The sequence below is a fragment of the Vidua macroura genome, chromosome 1 (assembly GCF_024509145.1).
Source record: "Vidua macroura isolate BioBank_ID:100142 chromosome 1, ASM2450914v1, whole genome shotgun sequence".
NCBI lineage: Eukaryota > Metazoa > Chordata > Aves > Passeriformes > Viduidae > Vidua > Vidua macroura.
The window spans coordinates 40,629,518-40,651,568 of NC_071571.1; the positions used below are offsets into that span (position 1 = coordinate 40,629,518).

At 38.1% G+C, this 22,051-nt stretch overlaps 1 protein-coding gene across 2 annotated transcripts in view; it reads left to right on the plus strand.

The window, feature by feature from the left end:
- The window catches only part of RBMS3 (RNA binding motif single stranded interacting protein 3), a 699,061-nt gene that overhangs the window by 545,974 nt on the left and 131,036 nt on the right, over positions 1 to 22,051 (plus strand). For both annotated transcript variants that reach the window (XM_053978348.1, XM_053978357.1), the window contains 2 exons: positions 5,082 to 5,239; positions 15,382 to 15,461. In XM_053978348.1, the coding sequence (XP_053834323.1) occupies positions 5,082 to 5,239; positions 15,382 to 15,461 (238 nt within the window). The remainder of the gene's footprint in view (positions 1 to 5,081; positions 5,240 to 15,381; positions 15,462 to 22,051) is intronic.

Genomic DNA, 22,051 nt, shown 5'->3' on the forward strand with positions numbered 1-22,051 from the left:
CCCAGCCAGAATGGCCCAGCTGCAACAAATGCATGCAGCTAAGGCCCCTGGAGCACAAGGGCCAGAGGAGCTGAGGTGTTATGCTCATACAATGATGGTGAAACAAGCTGCAGTGGAAGCAAAGAGAGTTGAAAAAAGCCATGCACTTCTCTGGAGAGAGGAGCTTATTCTTTTTTCTTGTTGTTGGCTCATTCTCTGGCACTCAGTGTACCCACACAGACTGGCACACACCAGGGTCCCAGAATGTGCTTAGCCTAAAGTGTGAGGCTGTGCCAGGATTTCCTAGGGTTGGAATTGACTGGATAAGTTTATCCCTGCTTCTTTGGGGCTGCAGTGCAAGTGCAAACTGTATGTGGAAAATCCTTGGGCTGTCAAATGGGAGATTTTGGCTAAAATGAACATCTGTGAAGATAGCCAAGAGCAGGCTTTTGATGGTGCCTTGAGACTGCGCTTGCAAGTTTGCATGTCTTGACTATGGTTCTTCGGCAGTTGGCACACAGGCTGCACAGTTGCATGCTGCACACTTGTTTCACCACTCTCTTCATGAAGCAGCAACTTGGCATGGTGTTGTACCCATTATTTATCCATGTTTGGCACGGGGCCTGGGAAAGGCAGAGGAACTGTGCTGCTCCACTGCTCCCAGCAGCCCCCTGCTTCTGCAAACCTCCAGGACAGCAGTCAGCTGCAGTGGCTGGCCCTGGTCCCCCTGGGGAGGCCCTTCTCACTCATGGGGGATTAGATCCAAGGGACAGGTGTGCTTTGGGAAGACTGCATCAACAGGTGTGTCACTCCCCCATGGTGCAGAGCCAGCATGGTGTCTCTTGTGTGGTCCAGAGGGGTAAATTTCTTCACTGAAAGGATGGTCAGGGATTGGAGCTGGCTGCCCAGGGAAGTGGTAGAATCACTGTCCCTGGAAGTTTTTAAGAAGCACGTAGATGTAGTGCTTAGAGACATGGTTTTAGGGGTGGACCTGGCAGTGTTAGGTTACTGGTTGGACTTGATCTTGGAGATCTCTTCCAACCTTAGTGATTCTAGGATTCTATGAACTCGCTAGCAAAGCCCAGACTCTGCTTGGCTGGTGGCCCCACGGTGCTGGCTCCAAGTCTCCAGCTGTGGGGCATCCAAGTCACGGTGCTGTTGGAGTTGTTTGCGGTGAGCGTGTGGCTTTCTGCTACCCACCCTTTTGGTTCCTGCCCAGACAGTTGGGGTCATAGGATGAAGGTGCAGTTCTGAAGTGACCTTCAGTATCAAACAAAAGACTTTCAGCTCTCTCACTAATGACTGGTCAGTCAGTGTATTTTGAGACTGGAGACAATAATAAATGGGATTTTAGTGGCCCAAGATGGCAAGTAGCATTTTTTTAATGTCTAGTGAAAAGTCTTAGAGGGAATTAAATTAACCACAGGGAGTCTGATCCAGACACTAACATCGCCATCAGTCCTGCAACCCCAGGAGATGTTCCTTCACTAAAGGCAGAAACTGAGCTGTCAACTGTTAAGATTATGAAAGGCAAGTAGTTCATGGGGTGCTTGGACATATGGTTCTGATTAGGCTTATCTTGTCAACAAATAGGCACATTTTGCACAGCAGGGCACTTACCTTTGACAGTGAAAAGCTCAGCAGTGGCACAGGGATGGGGAAGACAATATCTCATACGAGAGCTTGTGGAATCTGGGATGAAAAGGCTTGGGCAAAATGAGAGGCGTGTGTCAACACACATTGAACATCAGAGATCTCTGCACAACTGAAAAAGGTCACAAGGAGCCTCAATACCAGAGGCTGGGAGTGGGATGAAGCCTGAGAAATAGGAACTCATGAGGGTAAGTGGCAGTGGGTTCTGGTTGCACAGTGATAGGGCAGCTGGGTTTCACATCACCCCTGTAAAGCCTCTTCAGCTCCCGGCTGCATTACTGTGAAAGCATTTCATCTTGTTCCAGTTGGTTGTGTAATATATGGCTTCTGTGGCCTGATATTTCCCTGTAAAGGAAAGGGGTATTTCTCTAAATGCTGTATTTGTATAGTAAGGAAAAATATTGTGAATTTTTTCGTTTCTTAGAAAACACAGTTGTGTTGCGGAGGTAGCATGAGTGGCCTCATCTGTCTCTCTCTGTTTGCAGCATTTATTTATCACATTGATAAAAGATAGGATTGGCAAATCCCTGTGAAAGAGTGACTATGGTCTGCTAGTCTTTCATTCATCCTCAGAGCGTAGCTAACTTTCCACGGATATTTAAAACAACGACATTTAATCTCTGGCACAGTTAAAAAGCTTATGTGTTCCTGGTTCAGAAGTGAGACACATTGGCAATGGTTCTTATTTATTTTATTTGTATGACCCAGCTTGAAAACTGAGTAGTCAAAGGAGGAGTTCTCATTTTAATGTGCTGTGGGACTGAGTTGCTTCAGTGAAAGCAGGGGCTGTTGTGAAGTTACTGATGCATAACTCCACTTTTCCACATTAGTCTGGTCTTTGGCTACAGGGATTTCATCAGCATATTTTTTTCTAAATATTAGCAAGAGATGTTAGTCCTTGAGCATTGATTGGTGGATTAATCAAAGCTCTTAACCAATCAATAGGTAGAGGTTTGCATAATAATGGTATTATTTCTGAAGAACTGTGCCAATTGGAATTGCAAAATTTTCTGCTTCGATTTGCTTTTGAATGCCTCTGCTTTACCTGCCTATATTGCTCACCCTTTCAAAGCACTTAGTAACAATGAAGATGCTTCCAAATTCCTACATCTTTCATTTTTTTGTGTGGTTTTGGGGTGTGGAGGGTGGATAAGGGGGGAAGTACCAATAAAACTTCCTTAGTTTGCATACAGAAAAGCTGAAAAATGTAAAGAAAAAAAAAAGAGACAGAGAAAGAAAATTATTTGCATTCTTGTCTCCTTGCTTTTCCCAAAGCTAAAAGTGTGATCTGAAGCTCATATTCCTTTTCTTTTCTTGTCTACTTTCCCTCCAGGACTGTTTGCATGATTTTCCTTCCATTGTCGGTACTGTAGCAGTTCTGACCCTTCACTAGCATCTTTTGGTTACTGGAGAGGAACTAGCTTTTGGACATGTATAAATGTAAATTGATGTGAGAGGAAGGAAGATGACTGCAGGGAAGTAACTGTATAGTGAAATAAGGTTTTTCTAGATTTGAGGTTTGTAACTTCAGTTGAATTTGCAGTAAGTTCAATGTTCACGTGTGTGATGTTCCTCTCCTCTCTTCTGCCCTTTGCTTAAGGACATGGTAATAACTGGGTATATTTTTATGGACAGCAGCTTGCAAACATGCCCACTTTGGTCTTTTATTTCTGTTTTGTAAAACAGTGAAGAATTCATCATGCACAGTAATCTGTTGTTTCATGGGGTAGTGAGTCTGGAGATGCAAAGCTAGAATGCAGTGGTCATTAGCCAATACATCCAAAGACAAGCATCCATAGCCCTGAGATCAGAATCCACATTAAACAGTACAACAGTATTACATGCCTTCTGATTTTGGGCATTTTGGGATCTCTATTTGCAGGGTTTTTTTTGTCTCATTCAAAAGGGTTAAAATTTCCCTAGGGCCTGAGGTAAGAGAAGCTAAAAACTTTCTTCAGCTTCTGATTCTGGTATTTAGCTACATTAGACTTGCCTTAGTCATTCTAGTCCCTGCAAAGATGGTGTGTTTGAATCACAGCTTGAAGCAATTTCTCTTTCCAATATTGAGGCATTGAATGCAAAAGGCAGTGATGGAGCAGATATCTTGGTTCTGTCCTGTCTTCTTACATCTTCTTGAAACAGAATGCATGATTGTGTTTGACAAGGCACATCCTCACTGATTTTAATGGAGTGAAATTTGAAACTAGTTTAGTTAAACCAGGGCAGATGGCTGCAGGACTGTGTGTAATTTCATAACAGTGCAAAGTAGCAGTGCTGCTGCAAGGTTATTAATCTGATTTTAGGACAACTCAGCAAAAATAGGGTATTGCTGTTATCAACTCAATGTTGAACAAGTACAAATTAATTCTGCCTATTAAAATGTGTAATAGAAAGAATTAAAAACTCTTTCAGAGAACTTTCTCAGAGAAAGTGTTGTCTGTATTACTTCACAGTATAATGATTGCATCTTATATTTTTGGTAATTTAACATTGGCTAAAATAATGTAGTAATGCCTGATCCCAGTCAGACTTGTACTGGCAGGTGATCAGATATTATGTAAAGCTTGTATCAATAAAAATGGACAGAGCCATGAAAATTTGCAAGGGCATAACTAAATTGATTTAATGCAATCAAGACCTGGTTGTCTGTAGTCAAGGGGGTTTTCATTGCTTCAATACACTTATTTTACATATGGCATCTATGTCTCTTTCATGTTTCTATGCAGTAGTCCAGCGAGCAAGAACAGGAGTTGGAAATGGAAAGTTTAGCCTAAAGAGCTGAAACAGAACAAGAAAGCTGCTTTCAAATTTGTTTCTTCAATTATTCATGCTACAGGCTTTGTTTTATAAGATGTTTTCATTTAGTCTCAGAACAAACATGTGACCTATCTCACCCAGGACCATAGGTTGAATTGCAGAACTGCCCGCTCCTTCCCCCAGCTCAGTTAGATCTTATTATTAAGAAAGACATTTTCGATGGGGAAAGAACAGGAGAAGATGCTATGAAAAGTGTTCTGTCTTTTCAACCAATCTTTTTCATCATGAGCAGGCTGAATGGGAAGTGTTCAGGCTGGAAAGAACATCTGCTTAAAATATATGTTGAATTTTTGTCTTTCTTTATGTTAACATTAGCACATTTGTGGAAATCACATTTTCTTTGCTAAATTAGGACACAAATCCAAGAACACTTGTTCATGAGAGTAATTTTCTATAAATGAGTAGTGTCACTGGGTTCAATAGGAGCAATCACGCACAGAATTAAGCACATGCATGAGAGTTTGCAGAAATTTGGCAAATATGTTGCCATCATGAAAAGATTACCCAGCTTTTCTTCTAATGCAGCTATGAATTCTTGGCTTGGTCCTATTTTGACTAACCCTATTATATGAGCCATAAGCTATTCTACTGTGTTAAGCCTAACTGAGGATATTTCTCTTATTTTGTCGCAGCAACAAGAGCAAGATCCCACAAATCTATACATCTCAAATTTACCCGTGTCCATGGATGAGCAGGAACTGGAGAATATGCTGAAACCCTTTGGACATGTCATTTCCACCAGAATATTAAGAGATGCAAATGGAGTCAGCAGAGGAGTCGGCTTTGCCAGGTGAAACCTTTGCTCTTACTTTTCACGTGCATTTTTTCACCTTTGGTCCTTTGCAATTGCTGTCTGTTCTGTAGCTCTGAAGTCTCACAGCTATGGAAGATGCAGAGTGGCACCTTTATCAGATTGTATCCATTCTTTCCAGCAGGAAATGCCAGTGAGGAAGGATGTTCATTTCGTTGTTCTAAAACCCAGTTCATTCTGTGTAGGTATATGTAAATAAAAATGTCTAGGAATAGTGAGCTATCCATTCAGGATCAAGCTCTGTAATAATAAATGTCCTACAGCAAAAAGCACACACTTGGTAAAGAAGCCAAGGCCTATTGCAGTCTTTCATTACCTGAAGGGGTCTTGTAAAAAATCTGGAGAGAGACTAGATAGTTTTTAAGGTCCCTTCCAACCCAAACCATTCTATGAAACTGTTTAAATATTTGACAAAGATTTTGCAACAGGAAAAAGTAAACTTAACAGCTGGAAGAGCAAAGGGTAGGAGTTGTAACTGAAGAAACGTGTCTTCCTTGAAAGCTGCAGCTTCCTTGAACTGCAGCTGTGAAAAGAGCTTAAGAAGAAATATTTGCATAGAACAAGCCCTTATGGGGTAGTCAGACATTTTAGACAGAATGGGCAACGTATTATTACCATGTATTTCATTGTTAGTACAGATAGACAGGACTCCATGTTTACTCTCAGGGAATATTTACATAGATTCTCTTCAGCTTGAAACATTCTCAAATCAAATAGTTTTCTTTTCAAAAGCCAAGAAATAGAGTGCTATATATAGAAAGGTATTGAAAAAACAAATAAGAAGAGAAATTTGCAATTCTGCTGCAAATCGGTCTTCTGCTTCAAAAGAAAAGGGAAAAAAATCCCAGATAATTGTTTCTACAGAATATTCATAATACTGTGCTTTGTAGGGGAGGCAAAATAACTCAGTCTTGCAAATTTCTCTGAAATCCATCATATCTTGGTATATCATGGCACTTCTTTTAGTGCCATAATACCACTGAGTGAAATGAGGTACTGCATGATAAAAAGTTAGCTTTCAAGAAAAGTGACATTGTAGCGTTACCTCAGCCCTTGATGTGAAAGGTCATCATGCACAAAAAATGTTGAGATAATATTGTCTGAATTCATTGGGAAAAGGCAAAACATCAATGCTGAAAGACAGCACACTGTTCCTTGTGCATTCTTGCAGATAATAACATGATTTTTTCTAGCTCACTAAATATACATTAGTCTAAGTCATGGATAAACTCGCATTTTTTGAAAATTGACTTACTTTGTGAAAATGTATTTAATTATGGAACATATTTCAGGGACTCTTTAATGATCTAACTTGTAGGTTGTGTAATTCACCATGTCAGTGACAGTGGGTTAAAACCTCCATCAAAGTATACAGCAATTCTCCCACTGATTTGAGTGAGGCTAAAGTTAATCCAGGAATTTAGAACCATAGTTAAATGCTGACTCCTGTCTTTGCAAAATTATCAATACAATATTTAATTACATAACCAGCTGACTTTCTTTTTGTAAAGAAATGCTACCTGGTATCTTTTTCCTGTATGTCAAACCAAAGAGGTTGTTAATTTGTTTAGCTTTGCTTGTAGTCATGAAGGCTTCATTCTAGTGTACCTATGGTATGAGCACATGTTGAATGGCTACCAAGGCAGTAAAGGTAGGGGATGGAAGCTGGATTTCCAGTCCAAATAAGATTTTAGAAGTTCAAACCAGCACCCTAGGTGAGGATCCTGGCTATTCTGATCTGGGACCTTTTATCACAGTATGTCTTGCCTGCCTGTGGAATGTACCATGATGCTTAGCACAGCTCTAAACAGAGCCATAGAAGCACCAGAGAAACAGTTAAATTTGCATATGCTGAAATGATGCAGCATCCAGCAATTTTGAAATGTGATGTTTCAAAGTTATTAATTACATTTTATGATGATTAAAAGTCACTTTCTGAGTCTGCCCAATCATGGAAATGGTCAATCTCAAAACAAGTATATTCATTCAAAAAGCAATCAGAAGATTGAAAGTAGGCAGCTATTGTCAGATGTTTCTTCTATATGGGCATGATTAGCAGTTTTATAGTACTGCAGGTGGCTACTCAATCATTTATAACCTGGAGAACTTCAAATGTTCTTGAATCAAAATTATCTTATGACATTAGGTGACATTAACAGCCTCCCTTAGAGTATGTGTGTACAAAACTAGCTCTGAGTGAAAGTCAAGCCATGAACAATTTCCTCTCTTTTGGATCCTTCAAAAGCAACAGAACAGATGTTCCTAAATCTTTCCAGCGCATTTCACTGTGGCCTGCACCAGCTATGACTGGGTACACCCCAGGGGAGATTTTGGGGAGGAGCAAGGGGCCAGAGAAGGGAAACTTTAGACTTTGACTGTGGCTTCATAAAAGCCAATCCATGCTATAAACTCTACACATCTGCCTCTGCCTCACCCCTGACCCATGCTTTTTACTTCCAGGCCATAGCACCTGCCTTCAGACTCTCCTTGGGAGCTGGCATTCCACAAGGCTTGCGCTGCCATGGCGTTTTGGCAGGGGTGTTTCTGTTGACAATGGCAAGCAGATGCTGAGACTACACACAGCCTATCCTAGAGCAGAGAGAGAAATAAGAAATAGAAGGGGACAGAAATGCTTACTAGAAGTAGGATATTGGAAAAAAAGGAGGCGCATCTTTGGATGTGAAGCTTTGAGTTCAGTCTTTTGTAAGATTGCCTATTAAAAGAGGGAATGACACTGTGATGCCCTTGCACAGAATTTCATCAAAATGATTAAATTTGTAGGTGTTTCTCTTAAATACCTGTTGCTGGGAGTTGTCTAATAATTTCAGCAGCTGATCTTCCATTTTAAAAGTGTAAGTGCATTCTTTAGAGCTTAGAACAAAATCATAGTCCTTCATCCTTAAAAAAAAAAATCAGCAAGATGAAAGAGAACAAAACAATGCAAAACAAAAAACAAACAAAAAACCTCCCAAAAAAAAACCCCAAAAATGGAAAGAAATCCACAGAAACAGGATTTGAAGACTTATTTCAAGATATAATTTTAAAGTTGATATGAGTTTGGCAAACAACATTAGTAGTGTTGTTGATGGTATGAGTAAAAAGCAGATCAGAGATAGTAAGAAGGTCTTTGAGGGAGGCTGGAACTACTGGATAGGGGAAAGTATTGAGAGCATGGAGGGAAATATTTATCTTCATCCTGAAGATGTATTGCCACTTATAAAGAGGTAACTGTATGTGCTGGAAGACCTGGATTTCCACAGGCCCACAGAGGATGAATTCCAAACGTTAAGGTGTGAGAAGATAAAGGAATGACAAAATCACAGTGGAGGGAAAGCAGTGGTGCTGTTTTGTTAGGAGAAATATTTAGAGAGAGATTTCTGAGGATCAGTGATGTTGCTACTTTGGAGACAGAAGTGTCAGCAGCACCAGGGGATAAAGAACATTCAGGCAGTTTAGGAATGCATTTGTAAAGAGGAAAAGTGCTTTGTTCTTCCTCATTCAAGGGTTTAATTGAAGCTGGTTGAAAAGGTGCTATAATTTAGCTTGAATAAATCCTTCATCTGGGATGGTAGTACGGGCTTAGATATTATAAGGATCATTCCTACTTTCACTCAGAAGAATGATCTGTCACATCCTGCATCTTAGCCAGGAAATTGCTTTATAATTTAATGTCTCAGGTGAAACTGGAAATCCCAAGCATGCTCCAAAGACTTTGTGTGATATCTGGAAAATATTCCAATGCCTGTGGTGGTACATTTCCATTGAAAGGCCTCCCTGAAAAAGTCTCAGAGCAACGCTGCAGGGTGGCGAGGAGGTGTGTGTGGGGATGTATCTCTGAGGCCCTCACATTTCTATCTGCTGTTACAACCTGGAAAAATTTTGCTGGACTTTGTACATCCCTAAGAAAATTGTCAGGCATGAAGCTGCACTTTCAGGAAGAAGCAGGGAGAAGCAAACTCCAGGGAAGGACAGATGGATCAGGATCCCTAGACAAATATCAGTGGGACTCCATAAAATGAAAATGAATATGAAAGGTGATGAGAGAGGAAGCTGGAAAGTTGGGAGCCATCAGATAACTTGGCTGAGCAATTTGCATAATCCAAGCCTGAGGTACTGTGAGTTTAATTGAAGAACTCCTTGGTCTTTGGGAAAGGGAGCAAGGAGATATTGGTATATACCTTAGGGAGGGATTTAACTGGTACCATTGAATCAATGAAATAAAAATTGCTTTTTATAACCCCACAATAAAATACCATTCAAGTATTATTTAAGTATCTTCCCTAAAGAGATAGTAGTATTAATAATACCATACACAGGTTTGTCACACTCAGCTGAACAGCAGAACAAGCATTTTATAGGTCCTTTTAAATGATAAAGAGCAAAGAAAGAGTTAGAAACCACTAACTTTTTTATTTTGTTTGCTGTCTTGTAACTGAAAACGACCTTGCAAGATTCCTCCCACAAGCGACATTTTACAACGAAGTCATAAGCTTCTGAAAACAGAAATTTATGATGGAAATGCTGACAGTCAGACAGTCAAGTATTGCACTGCTGGCAGGCACCAGTATAATACTTAACCTGAGACTGTGAAGACAGTAGCATAAATCAGCGTAGGTCTAGGTGGAAATGACTGTGTGTTCGTACTGTTCTTTTCTAGTCACACGAGAAAATGTGTACAACACAAATTGTCATAAAAGAATGCTATGATGCTGTTCCCAGCAAATGACCAAAGTCAAGAGGTTCTCAATTAGCTGTCACTTCAGAGCAAAGGTACACATCAGGGGATGTTTCCATCCCTTTGTGACCTAGCTAGGGGTCTGTAGTGAGGCATTTAAACACTCTGCTAGTGGGAGTTTGGGCTTCATCTTTTCCCTACCTTATTCTTCTGGAAAAGATTCTAATGGGCTGCTTTTCTTTGCTTTTTCTATCTTTTTTACTAAACTTATCTCCTGCTTGTCCCCATTTTACATTTTTAAATTTAGTCTTTGGAAACAATATTCAACTCGGCAACTAAAAGGGAGCAACAAAAACTAGGAAACGAGATTTTGAACTATCACAGGATCATTATTCTATTTATAGAAGCTCTGCATGGATTTCAGTAGAAATGGTTATGCTCCAGTTTCCACTGAAGTAAAATAAGAGAGATGAGCCTTTAATTTCTCTATGGAGAGTGTTGTAAATACAGATACTGTAGTGCAGAGGTACTTGGGCAGCTCACCTTGGCATAATGGGTAGTGCTACAAGGTATAGAATGTACCACAACTTGAGAGGAAAAGAGTGGTTTCTATAGATTTTTTATATTTATTTGAGAAAATGAACAACCTCCTGTTGTTCAAGCAGACAGTTGAAGAATATACAGGCAAGAGATGTTGGGAAAAGATGTAATTTGTGAGCCATGAGGAGAACTTGTCAAAATAAATGTCTTCTTAGGCTGTGAGTGGCAAAGGGAATAGCTTTTTTCCAACATAAAATGGATTCAAACCAAAAAGCACAAACATCTTGAAGCAATCTCTTACTGACTGAAAAGCTGGGGAGACAAGATACCTAAGTCTGTTACAGGGAAGGAGGAAATAAGGTTGCAGCCACATCAGGGTCTTAGAATGCCTGGAATTAAATTAGCAAAATAAATTTAAAAGCTAGTGAATGTGTTTCCATGGAAGGATGAAAAACATAGGAAACCTCATGCTAATCACAACTATCTTGCTTAGAGATACTCTTTAGAGTATTTGAAATCTGAAGATCATTTTGCCTCACATATTTTATATCCTAGGCAGTTGAAATACTATCTGTTACCTAATATTGGGATAATGCTCATGTCTTACTAAAATAAGACTTTCAGAAATTATTCTAAGACATCAACCAGAAAAAAAGAACCACCAATTTTCTAGCTAATGTTTGCCAGTGGATCATCTTCCTTGCAGTTAAATGTTTCTGCCTAATTTCTCTTTTGAAGTTATCTGGTTCTTGTCACAAATTTTTCAGGAAGATTAAAGAAGTCCTTACTCCCTAGTTTTTTCTCCCCACAAAGGTACTTCTGCAGTGCTATCAGACTGCCCCTCTAGTCATCTTCTCGATATGCTAAAGAAATTCAGTTCTCTGGTGTGTATTCTAACTATGGTCTCCATTCTTTGGGCTCCCCTCACTGTACTACCGACCTGCTTCCATCTTTGCAAAATGCCTTAAATAGTAAGGAAACATTGTTCTCCAAGATTTATTATACCCACTCTAGTAAATGTAAACAATATTATTATGTTGATCATAACATAAATGTGGTAGTAGCAATTTCATCTTTAAATATTTACTTTGGATATAAAAAAAATAGTCCTGATTCTCATTTATATTATTATTATTAAGCAAAGTGACTACACAATATATGTAAACCAAACCCACACTTTTCCACTAAGTGGTAATTACATGGTACTGAATATTTCTCAGGTAATAATTATGTAATTACCATGGTATTCCTTATATAAAAATTGTATTGAGTTGTTTCTTGACACTCTATCAATCTTTATAATAAGCATGTATAAGAGCTTTAGGTAGGGGGCTAAAATAATTTTTATTTTCTCCCTTCCCTTCCCTTCCCTTCCCTTCCCTTCCCTTCCCTTCCCTCTCCCTCTCCCTCTCCCTCTCCCTCTCCCTCTCCCTCTCCCTCTCCTCTCGTTCATGTTAAATGTTCCCTATTATTTCTAATAACACATAATGACTACTTTGGTACCATTGTGGTCTGTAGAGAGATATGTCATATAAATTTTATACTATAAAATAAATTTTATTATTATTATATAATAATAAAAAGTTTTTAAATTATATAAAGTAAATATTTAATACCAAGATCTGAACATCAAATTATTTAGTTCTGATGTTTGTTTAAACATTCATTGTTTAAGTTTGTTTGGATTTATTTTCTTTTACTTTTCTTATTGAAATATCTTTAGTTTACAAAATATAGCTAGAAAAAATTATAAAAACATTCTTCACATTTTAAAAAATGTACTTCTTTTCAAATTGGATAGAATATAGACAGTCTCATTACTTATTTTGTATTTGGGAACCCTATAACTTAGTTTCCTGAACTGGGAGGTATATAGACACAGGTAAAAATAAATTATCATGTTTTTATTAGTTCCTTTGAGTTTATATCATTATCTGTACCTTTTAAAAAATATAAAATCCTGTGGCTTTGATAATTATTATTTTTCTGCAGTGCATTTGCTGGTTCAAAATAATATTCAGATGAATTATGGTTATCTCCAAATTGCATTTAAAGATGAATTATTATCTTAGATCCTCTTAGGATCAACACCAAAATATACAATTGAAAGGAATTTGAAAGTAATACTTAACAAATTATCTAATCAGACCAAATTTCTATTATCATGTGAAGCTGTTTTCCTTCCCTATCCAGCAAGTGTTGTATATCTATCCTTCAGTAGAAAGTTTTGAAGCATCTAGGATCTTTATCTTTTATCCAGAATATTATATTTGTCATATTTTTGTTCTATAAATTATGAAAGGAATGCCAATATTAAAAAATGTATTAAATTAAAAAATGTTTTAACATTTAACATTAAAAAATGTTCTCTCAAGTTTACCTGTGCTCAACGACATTCTTTTACAGAAAAACTTTTAACATAGCAATTCCATTAGTGACATTTTTATTAAATACCAGTCTCAAGCAACATTTTGAAACATTGCTAGCTCATATAAGAAGAATAATTCAAAGCACATTCTACAATAGAGGAGTGCTGCAGCTTTCTGAAGGAAAAGTAGGAGGAATTCATTAATGTGGACCTAAAGAAAGTTTATTTTTGGGACCTCTGCCCAGATACAGCTCATCTTTATGGATAAAACAAGAAGAGCAGTAATGTGTGAATCTGTGTGTGTGGATAGCTTCAACTCATGTGTAGGTGCCTGCCGTAAGCATTGACACATAAGTTGTTGATACTGGTCAGAATTTTGACTAAACTAAAACCAGGGTCTTGTTATGTCAAGAATCCAAGAATTTTGCTAATATATCTGGTTGTTCTGTACCCCTAATTTTTCCCAGTCAGTCAGTGAGCTAATCATCCTGCAGAATTCAATTTGAAAGGGTTATTTCTAAGCAAAGGGGTGTTGTGGACAATTATAATTCATGTTTTGGTGACCCTGGAGTGGACGCCTGGCCAGCCTCTGCCCAGCTTGGGGGAAAGGCCACCCCCACAGGCAGAAGTTGCAGAAAGCACAGGAGGCCTCAGGTGGGGTGGGCAAAGGATGGATACAGTTGTTACTCAGCAACACAAGAGGGGAACATGTATAGAGGGCTTTGTCTATTGTGCTGCCTTTTCAGGCTGAGTCGATAATGCCAGTGTCGGTTTCAAGCGAAGCGTGTGCCAGATTACAGATAGCCAGCAATGGCATTTGAGGGCCGTTAATTGTGAAACTTGAGAGGAAAATGTGCACATTCTTTTTCAGAGTGCTATTCGAATTATGGGCTTTTTATCCCAGAACACTGTGGGTTTCACTTTTATTCTCTTCCCACATAAAACGCATGAAGTGCACCGAGTCTCTTTCATTTGGCAGCTTATATATTGCATTCTTTGCAGGAATTGCTTTGGCTTGTTAAAATGTACCCCATGTATTAAAATGAAATTGTCACTGCTGTGTGGTGCAACATAACATGGTTTGACACCAAGTGCCTGCAGCTACAGAAAACAGACTTTTATTGCATTTATTCTTTCAGAGACAAGAGTCTCTAAAGGCTCAGCACAGACATTCGCTTAGTTAAATCTGAATGAAGCCAAAGCGAACAATCTAAGTCGCTGTCTTTGTGCTTGTAGAAATAGCCCAGCCCACATGATACACAGTGATACAACCTGGAAGGGCAAAGTTTTAATTTCATCTGAAACAACTGGACAATCGTCTGACTTCCTCAAAGAATTAAATGGGCAAGCAGGATTTTTTAGAGGTTTTTTTCGGGGTTTGTTTGTTTGTTTGTTTGTTTTTGTGGTGTAGGTTTTTGGACTCTGGCAAAATTGTATCCTGGGAGACAAACTGCTGTTGTATGTGAACCACTCTTTCCCCAAACTATGTGACAGGAAGGATAGTGGATAAATTCATTTTAAAACGATCTAGACTGGCGAGAAGTAAGCAATATATATGTCAGCAGAGTTATTTTGTGGAGAATACCTGGAGGTATGTACTGGTGTATTGGAGGAGCATTGAACATAATTTTTAAACACAAATTTTCTAGGATATTACTAGCTTTCCTTTTCTCTCTTTCCTCTTTTCAAAGTTTCTAAACCCCCTCTGGAGCAAGATTAACTCTTTTTCTGGACTTTTATGCAGTTAATTTAGAAGATCTGAAGCAATACTGAGTTCCCAGATGTGGTATAACTGTGGTTTGGGATTTGACTAGCAACACTGTATTCCTAACAATTCTCCAGAAATACCAATTCTCCAGAATTTACCAATTCACTGTTAATGCTTTAATATCTCAATGCTGAAAGTTATCCTGAACTCATAGAAGATGAACAGTAAGGCATTTCCTTTGCTGGTGTTACACATAAATTACTGTCTTCACCCAGAACTCAGCTTTATATTTTAATAGTCATATATGCATTGTCTTCGGTTTTACTATAAAGCCTGTCTTTGCAGGTTGTTTTCTTAACATTGTAATCCTTAATAATTGTTGTTTAATCCTCTGTGTTCTTCTCTAAATCCTGCAATTCATTTCTTTAAGCCATTTGAAGTTATTTTGGGCGCACAAGGAGTCTAGAAACGTGTCCATTGCTTTTCCAAGCAGCACATGAGAGCATAAAGAATGTCCTTGTTCAGGGTGATGCCCTGGAGCCAGAAGGGGACTGTTCACTGACAGGGCTGTGGCTCAAACACAGCTGGGAGTGCAGCTGCAGGCAGGGAGGGTGGCAGGTCCCCCTCAGGAGCCACACTCTGTCCTAATGGGCTCAACCAGTTTCTCTGCAAAAATCAGCAACAACAGCTTTGAAGGTTTTTCTCAGCATCTGTGCTTGTCCTTTTTTTCTCCTTCTGCTTTTTGTTTTTTTTTTCTGACTGAGTGCTTCCATAACAGTCTAGTAACACATATTGCCTCTACCCATATCCCACTCTCTTCTCTTTTCCAGAATGGAGTCTACAGAAAAATGTGAAGTAGTAATTCAGCATTTTAATGGCAAATATCTGAAAACCCCACCTGGTCTACCAGGTAAGTCTAGCCATCACTGTGAAATTTAAAATTCACTGAAGAGTTTAGAATACCGAAATACTGGAATTTATCTTGAGAGTGGCCTAAATTACTGCCCCTGCTAAGAGGGCATATAAATTCCCTGGTTGAATCCTATCTTTTATGACCCATAGCAACTTTTTCTTATCGAGGATTGTATGTTTTAAGCATTTGTGCCTGACAACAGCAAATTTAAGAACATATAAAATTCATGTTGTCTCACTGTGTTTCTTCCTTTTGAATGCTGTTTTTTGGGGTTTTTTTGGTGTTGGTTTTTTTTTTTTTTTTTTTTTTTTTTTTTGGTTTGTTTTTGTTTTTTTTTTCCCAGTTAGTATAGAGGCCACATAACTAAATGCCAATGATTTTCTAACAAACTAGGAATATAACTTATATAAGAATATAAGCCTAGCAGCTTCATTAATGATTATTAAATATCCAGGATTTCAGGTTGTAGCAGCTTTATATTCATCACAGTTACTACTCAGTATTGCTAGCTACTGGTATTAACACTGAGGATATTTCAAATATTATTTTATATCATTTTTTCTTGCCATAACTTAATGAAGTCCTGACACTTTCTCACAATACCCTTAGAACACATTCACTTGTGTGTCCATGCCACATTGAAAGTCAAGTTCCAGCTATTATTTTGCCTTTCAAATCTTTAGCTGTCATCTGTCCGTTCATCAGCTGTGCAAAGTGTAGTGATCAGTTGCTTGATACTTACTGCTTGACAAGACCTCTCCAAGGCCACAGATTTGCAAGGATTTCTCCTCTGGGTTTTCTGAAGGGCTGCATTAAATGAGCAGGAAATGCTTGCAAGAATTGTGTCCTAAGTTGTTATCTCCCCCTTTTTTTAATCCCCTAGCCTCCTTTAAACTATTTCCTTTTTTGGTTACTTTCATTAAATTTCTTCTTATTCATTGCCTGGTTCTTTATGCAGAAGATGTACTAAATACTCTAATTAAAAGAAAGCCATCTGCACAGCTACAGTGTACAGTAATTGAGTGCTGCAATGTACATATAAATTTTAGTCAGATCACCTTCATGAAAGAAGATAAAGCTTTTAGTACTGCAGGCTGCAAGGCTCCATATTAAGACTGCTTTTTCAAAAGCAGCCACAGACAATTTTTCTCAGCACCAGCTAGTGAATTACACCACCAGCTTTGTCAAGTACAGCAAACTTGGGTTGCGTAGAACAATGGGCTGAGCAGCATAGGCGGAGAACTTTAACCTTTGGCTTGCCTTTCTGTATGCACACTTTGAATCCCAGCAGTAATCTGTTTAATATCATAGCAACACCCAATGGAAAGAGTGTGAATAGCAAGGACTTGGTAAGGCTAGGCTAGTTTTGTCAGTATAAGCCTGTGTGCTCCATGGTCACATTCCCAGTTATCTCAGAAAGGACACATCATTAAATCCAGTATTAAAGTAGAATATACTTACAGACCCTGCTTGAGACAAAAAGCTACATGGTAAAGAATGAAAGCTATAAAATTAAAATAATTTTCTTTTTTCTTCTTTTTTAAAATTTTTAAATAATCAGAAGTGAACTGCGTATTCAACATGAACAATGTTGTACATTGAAACAGGGGTCTTGATAAGACAGCATGGTTATTTATTTCTTGTTATATCTTATTTCAAGAGATACACTGAAATTGGATTTGAATGGCTATAACTTCTGATGCTTTCTTAAAGGACATGAATCAGTTCCTAGTTTCTTGAGGAAGAAAAGATGTCCATGTGAAAAGATTGTCTACTCTGTTTCTCTCATGATTGTTGTTGTCAGATGGCATTTAGTTGCAAGGATTATTAAGGAAGTGACTATATTAAGGGTTTTAATTTACCTGAGTACTGTTCAGATGCAGATATAGCATAATGCAGCTTCGCAAAAAGTCACTGAACCATTAACTGAACTCACTCAACCATGCACAAGGTATCTGTAAGATCCCATTTTGTCCTTGAGTTTTGGGAGGCAGATTTTGTATCTCTGAACACAGGTAGTTAGAACTTGTTGCAGGGTATTTGGTCCACATAAAAGAGGCTGTTTGTGCCTTGTTATTAGAGTAGAGCACTCTTTAAATCCATAATTAAAATATTTGTTGTATTCATTCCTCTTCTTCTTAAGAAGCCAGAGAACAAACACGATCACCTTGGCAGTGGGGTTGATTCAAGGGACCATTTACATTTTATCCAGTGCAAAAAATTATTCACTCCTACTTTCTTTTTGTTGTAAATTCCTGTTAAAGCTTGTACTCAGTTTCTACATCTGTGGTATGAACCTGTATTTAAGCCTCTCAGCAAAGACAGAAGTGTCTTGCATGAAGCAGGAAGGAAAATTAACTCTCTTAATGTACTTGGAAAGTCACAATTACAGTCTGAAAAGGATCCTCCCAGCATCTCAGTAATTGGCATAGAAGGAGAATCATCTCTAGTTTATTGCTGTGACCTCTTTATGGATATCAGTTAAAAAACAAAGGACCAAAGAACATTAGTGGAAATATGCAACACTATCTGTTACTAACCTCTGCAGCTCAAAGGCCTGATCTTAATGAGAGTGAAAATGGATCAATACTTTTAGGGTTAAATTACATTGATTTTGGATTTTCAAATTAATTTCTTTCAGATATAGCAGTGAACTGAAAGAGGTTTTTTGCATTTTTGTCCACATCTCTCATCCAAGCTCTAATGTTCTGGTTCAGGTTTACCAGCTAATAGAAGGTTGCATGAGGCCCATCAAGAAAGAAATCAACCTGGCTGTTGGCCATGTGCTACTGGCCTGAGGCAGAGGGATTATGGACCAGAGAAATCATTTTGGCAGCTCTCCTCCATCCCTGCTGTCTTCCCCTACTGGGCTCCCTGAGATGTGATCCTGGTGATGTGTCACCATACGTTCTGTGGGATGTATGTTTGTAAGATTAGCATGTTTAGAGGATAAAATGCTCATGTGTTGCAGGGGCAATTTTGCCTGGTTACTCAGTCATGACAGGAGATCTGGAGTAGGTAACTTTCATATGATGTTGAACAGCCCATTAGAAAGACTGCGCACCATAGCTCTGGTTTTCATGCCAGAATAAAGTTATACCTTACCTGACTTAGTTATACCTTCCCAAAGTGTTATCTGAAACATTAATTTTGAATACAGAACTCTTTATAAACTAGGGTTGGTTTTTTTTTTTTTTTTTTCTGGAAAATGAGATGTAAATGCAACTGAATTTTTTAAATTTGGTTTTTGTTGTTGTCGTGTTTGGGGTTTCTTTACTGTTCTTGTAAGTTAGAAAAAAGTTACGAGAGAATAAGTGCTGTGTACCTGGATGTTTGAGCCTAGCCAAGAGTCACACATCTAAGCTAGCCCAGGCCAACAATGCAGCAGGAAAGCAGTGTTACAACTGGAAGGAAAGGAGGGCACACAGGGCACTTTGGAGGCTCTGTCCTCTGTACCTTCTGAAGGCAAAAACACATCCGTCCTTCTTTGACTTTAGAACTTCAATCACTGTCTGTTGTTTCTTAAAAATTGTAGAACTGAGCACTTGTAGCTCCAGACCCTTCTGCTTCAACCCAGTCACAATGTAAATGTTACTTTCTGTCTCTTGAAACATTTTGATGGGCAGTTGTATAGTGCCTAGGTAAATTGAGCATCACTGTGTCTGTGTTAGTGAATCATTCTCATTATGGGGCCTTCTCTGTACAACTGCTTGGCTTCATTCCATTCCAGAAGGAATTGCTCCACTCTCTTGCTTGCTCAACTAATAAGCATTTCATGATGTTCACTTTTAGATTTACAGTACAAAATAATTGGTTGTTCCATAAATAATTAGTTAATGTCTTTGCATTTCTTTTAGACTGAGAAAGCACAGTCATCTCCAGAAATCTGCAGAATCTCAATTCTTGGCAGATTCCATGTCAACTTCATAAATATTCTGAGTAGCTTTGAGTGATTATTATTTTAGTGGGTTTTATTTGTGAGAGGTTTTTTTGTTTTCCCTTTATTAGCACTACTTTCCTGAGATAAACAGACCTACACAGCCTATATAGCCTGTTTTCATCCTATAGAGAATTCAGCCTCATGTGGAACTAATGGTATAGGCCCTGTATGGCCACACTGAAAGTTAGCAAATGAATTCTGTATTGCTCTACGTCTCCATCGAGATGTGAAGAGCACTACTAATAATGCAGGTAGCTCTCAGTCTTTCTGTACTGCATATATTTTTGATGGTGAATAGGAGACTTCATACGAAATCCTGCTAATCGTTGACATTTCGCAATCACTGAATTAAATTAAAATTTCCTAGCTCGTCTCTCAGTGACAAGATGGCTTCTGTTTGAATGGGCAGGTTTAGGGTATGATATTGACACAGTTTTTGTTTTTGTCCTGGTATCCTTGGATGTTTTTAAATAACTTCGTTTTCTCTTTCTGAATTAATGCAAAAATTTAACAAGTTCTTACTTCTTTCTGGAATTTCACAGGAACAAGACTCAATTGCAGTAATTGTCCTCTGCTGATATATCCATTATACTCCCTCACAGCATTTTCTAGTTGTTATAGTACTTCCTAAATTTCATTTGAGTTGTCAGAGGACATTGGGCCAGTCACTTTCTCAGGGAAAATTTAAAGCAAGTGAGACACATGAATGCTACATTACATGGTCAATAATCTTCCTTTTCTTATTGCTAATTTAATTACAGATATCTGACAAAAAGAAAGAAGAGGGAATTATTATCCTTGTGTACATTAAGAACCCCACAAGTAACAAGTGACTGCATCATTTTTATACTGATTTTTACTAGAGTAAAAACTCTTAAATACACAGAAATTATCTGCAACAATACAGATGTATTTGAAAATATCTCATATCTTGCTTTAATCATTATTTCTTTTTTTTTCTTCTTGAAAGTGTTCCAAGCACTGCATTTTTATGGACTCATTTCACCAAAATCAATTGATATTTTCTGCCTCTCTCTTTAGTTTAAATATTTCTCTTAGGACATCTCTCAGGTTCTTGCACCATAGAGAGTAAATTCAAATAGTTAACCTTTGCTTCAGAGAAGTAGGCTTAGAACCTGGAATACTCTATTTAGAGCAACATGTTTTGTAGGATATTGTGCCTTAAATGGTGATGAAGGAACAGTATTCCAGTTGAGGGTTAACTATGTACTGGATATTAACATTTTCCACTGTTTTTCTCTTAGTATATGAACAAATACTATCTTGTTTCTCATTAGTGATGCTGTAAGTTGTTTTTCTGAGTGAATGAACTTAAAATGTTTTCTTTGATAGCTTTTTAGACCATATCTCTTGGCGCTTTATCTTTTTTTATTTAATTCTCTATTCATTTATATAGATAAAACACTGAAAAACTCCTCCAAATATTTCTTCTTGGGACATTTGCATAGCTGTCTGTATATATGTATATGTTTTTGACATTTTAAACTCAACAGGACAGCAGCCAAAACTATAAACCAGATATTGGTTTGTAGATATCTTGAAACATTTGTTGAATGCTACAGAGAACCCAGAATAAAGGAAATTCTGCTAGATTTTCTACTGGTAATACTCAGTGAAACTAGTGTAAAAAGGAAGTTATCTTTTACATATTGCTATCCTCAAAAACTTTCTCTGAATCTTTTATGTTGTCTACCTGAATTCTAGGGATTCAGGTTTGTAAATACTTTCATTGTTATCTGCTGACAGCACTATATAAATTCTTCCTTGTTGTATCAGAACATATGATCCTTGGAAAGACCTTCATAAAAAGTAACAGTTTAACAAATTCTCTATTTGTTTTTCTTGTTTCCAACATCTGGCTGTCATTTTTTTATGGAATTGCTGTTATCTTTCACTTTCTGTGCTCCATAAATACACAAACTCAGCTCATTGTTAGCAGAAATTTCTTTTACATTGCAAATCCTCTGAATATTCTTTTAACTTCTGTTGTTTTCATCTTCTTTCCAAGTCTTCATCTTTGACAAACAGTTAAAATCTTTAACTCCTGCTTGAGTCTTGGTGGTGACCATGAGGCCTCTGTAACCCCTGTCCTGCTTTGGGCCCCGTGTGCTTCCCATGCCCTCAGCAATGCGCAGATGCTGTCCCAAGCTCACATCTCTCTGACAAACAGCTCCGTGCAGAATGGGCTCTGTGGACCTTTTGCTTGGATTGTTAGATGTTAAGAGGTGCCTGGGTGGTGTGTACATCTCTCAGAAGAGAGAGTCCCTTGGGAAATAGTTTCATTTTTCAGATCTCACATAATATGTAAGATGACATAAACTTTGCAGAAGATGGTCATAAAGATGGACTTTCTAACCAAGAAACTGCAGAATGGGTACTGAGTTGTTGGTAAATATAAAAGCTGTTGCTTAGAAAGCAGTTCCCTGTTGAGATCTCAGTGGCTTTGGTTTTTGGCTCATGCAGGCTTTTATGATGTGGACAAAACCTCATCACTGCTCCACATTCTGCCCTCCCTTTTAGACTCACAGCTGTCTAACACGACCAGCACAGGCTCCTGGCTTTACACTCCTTCCAGTACTTGGTCAAACATCATTTGTAGTTAATCTAACGTGTACCAACTCTTCAG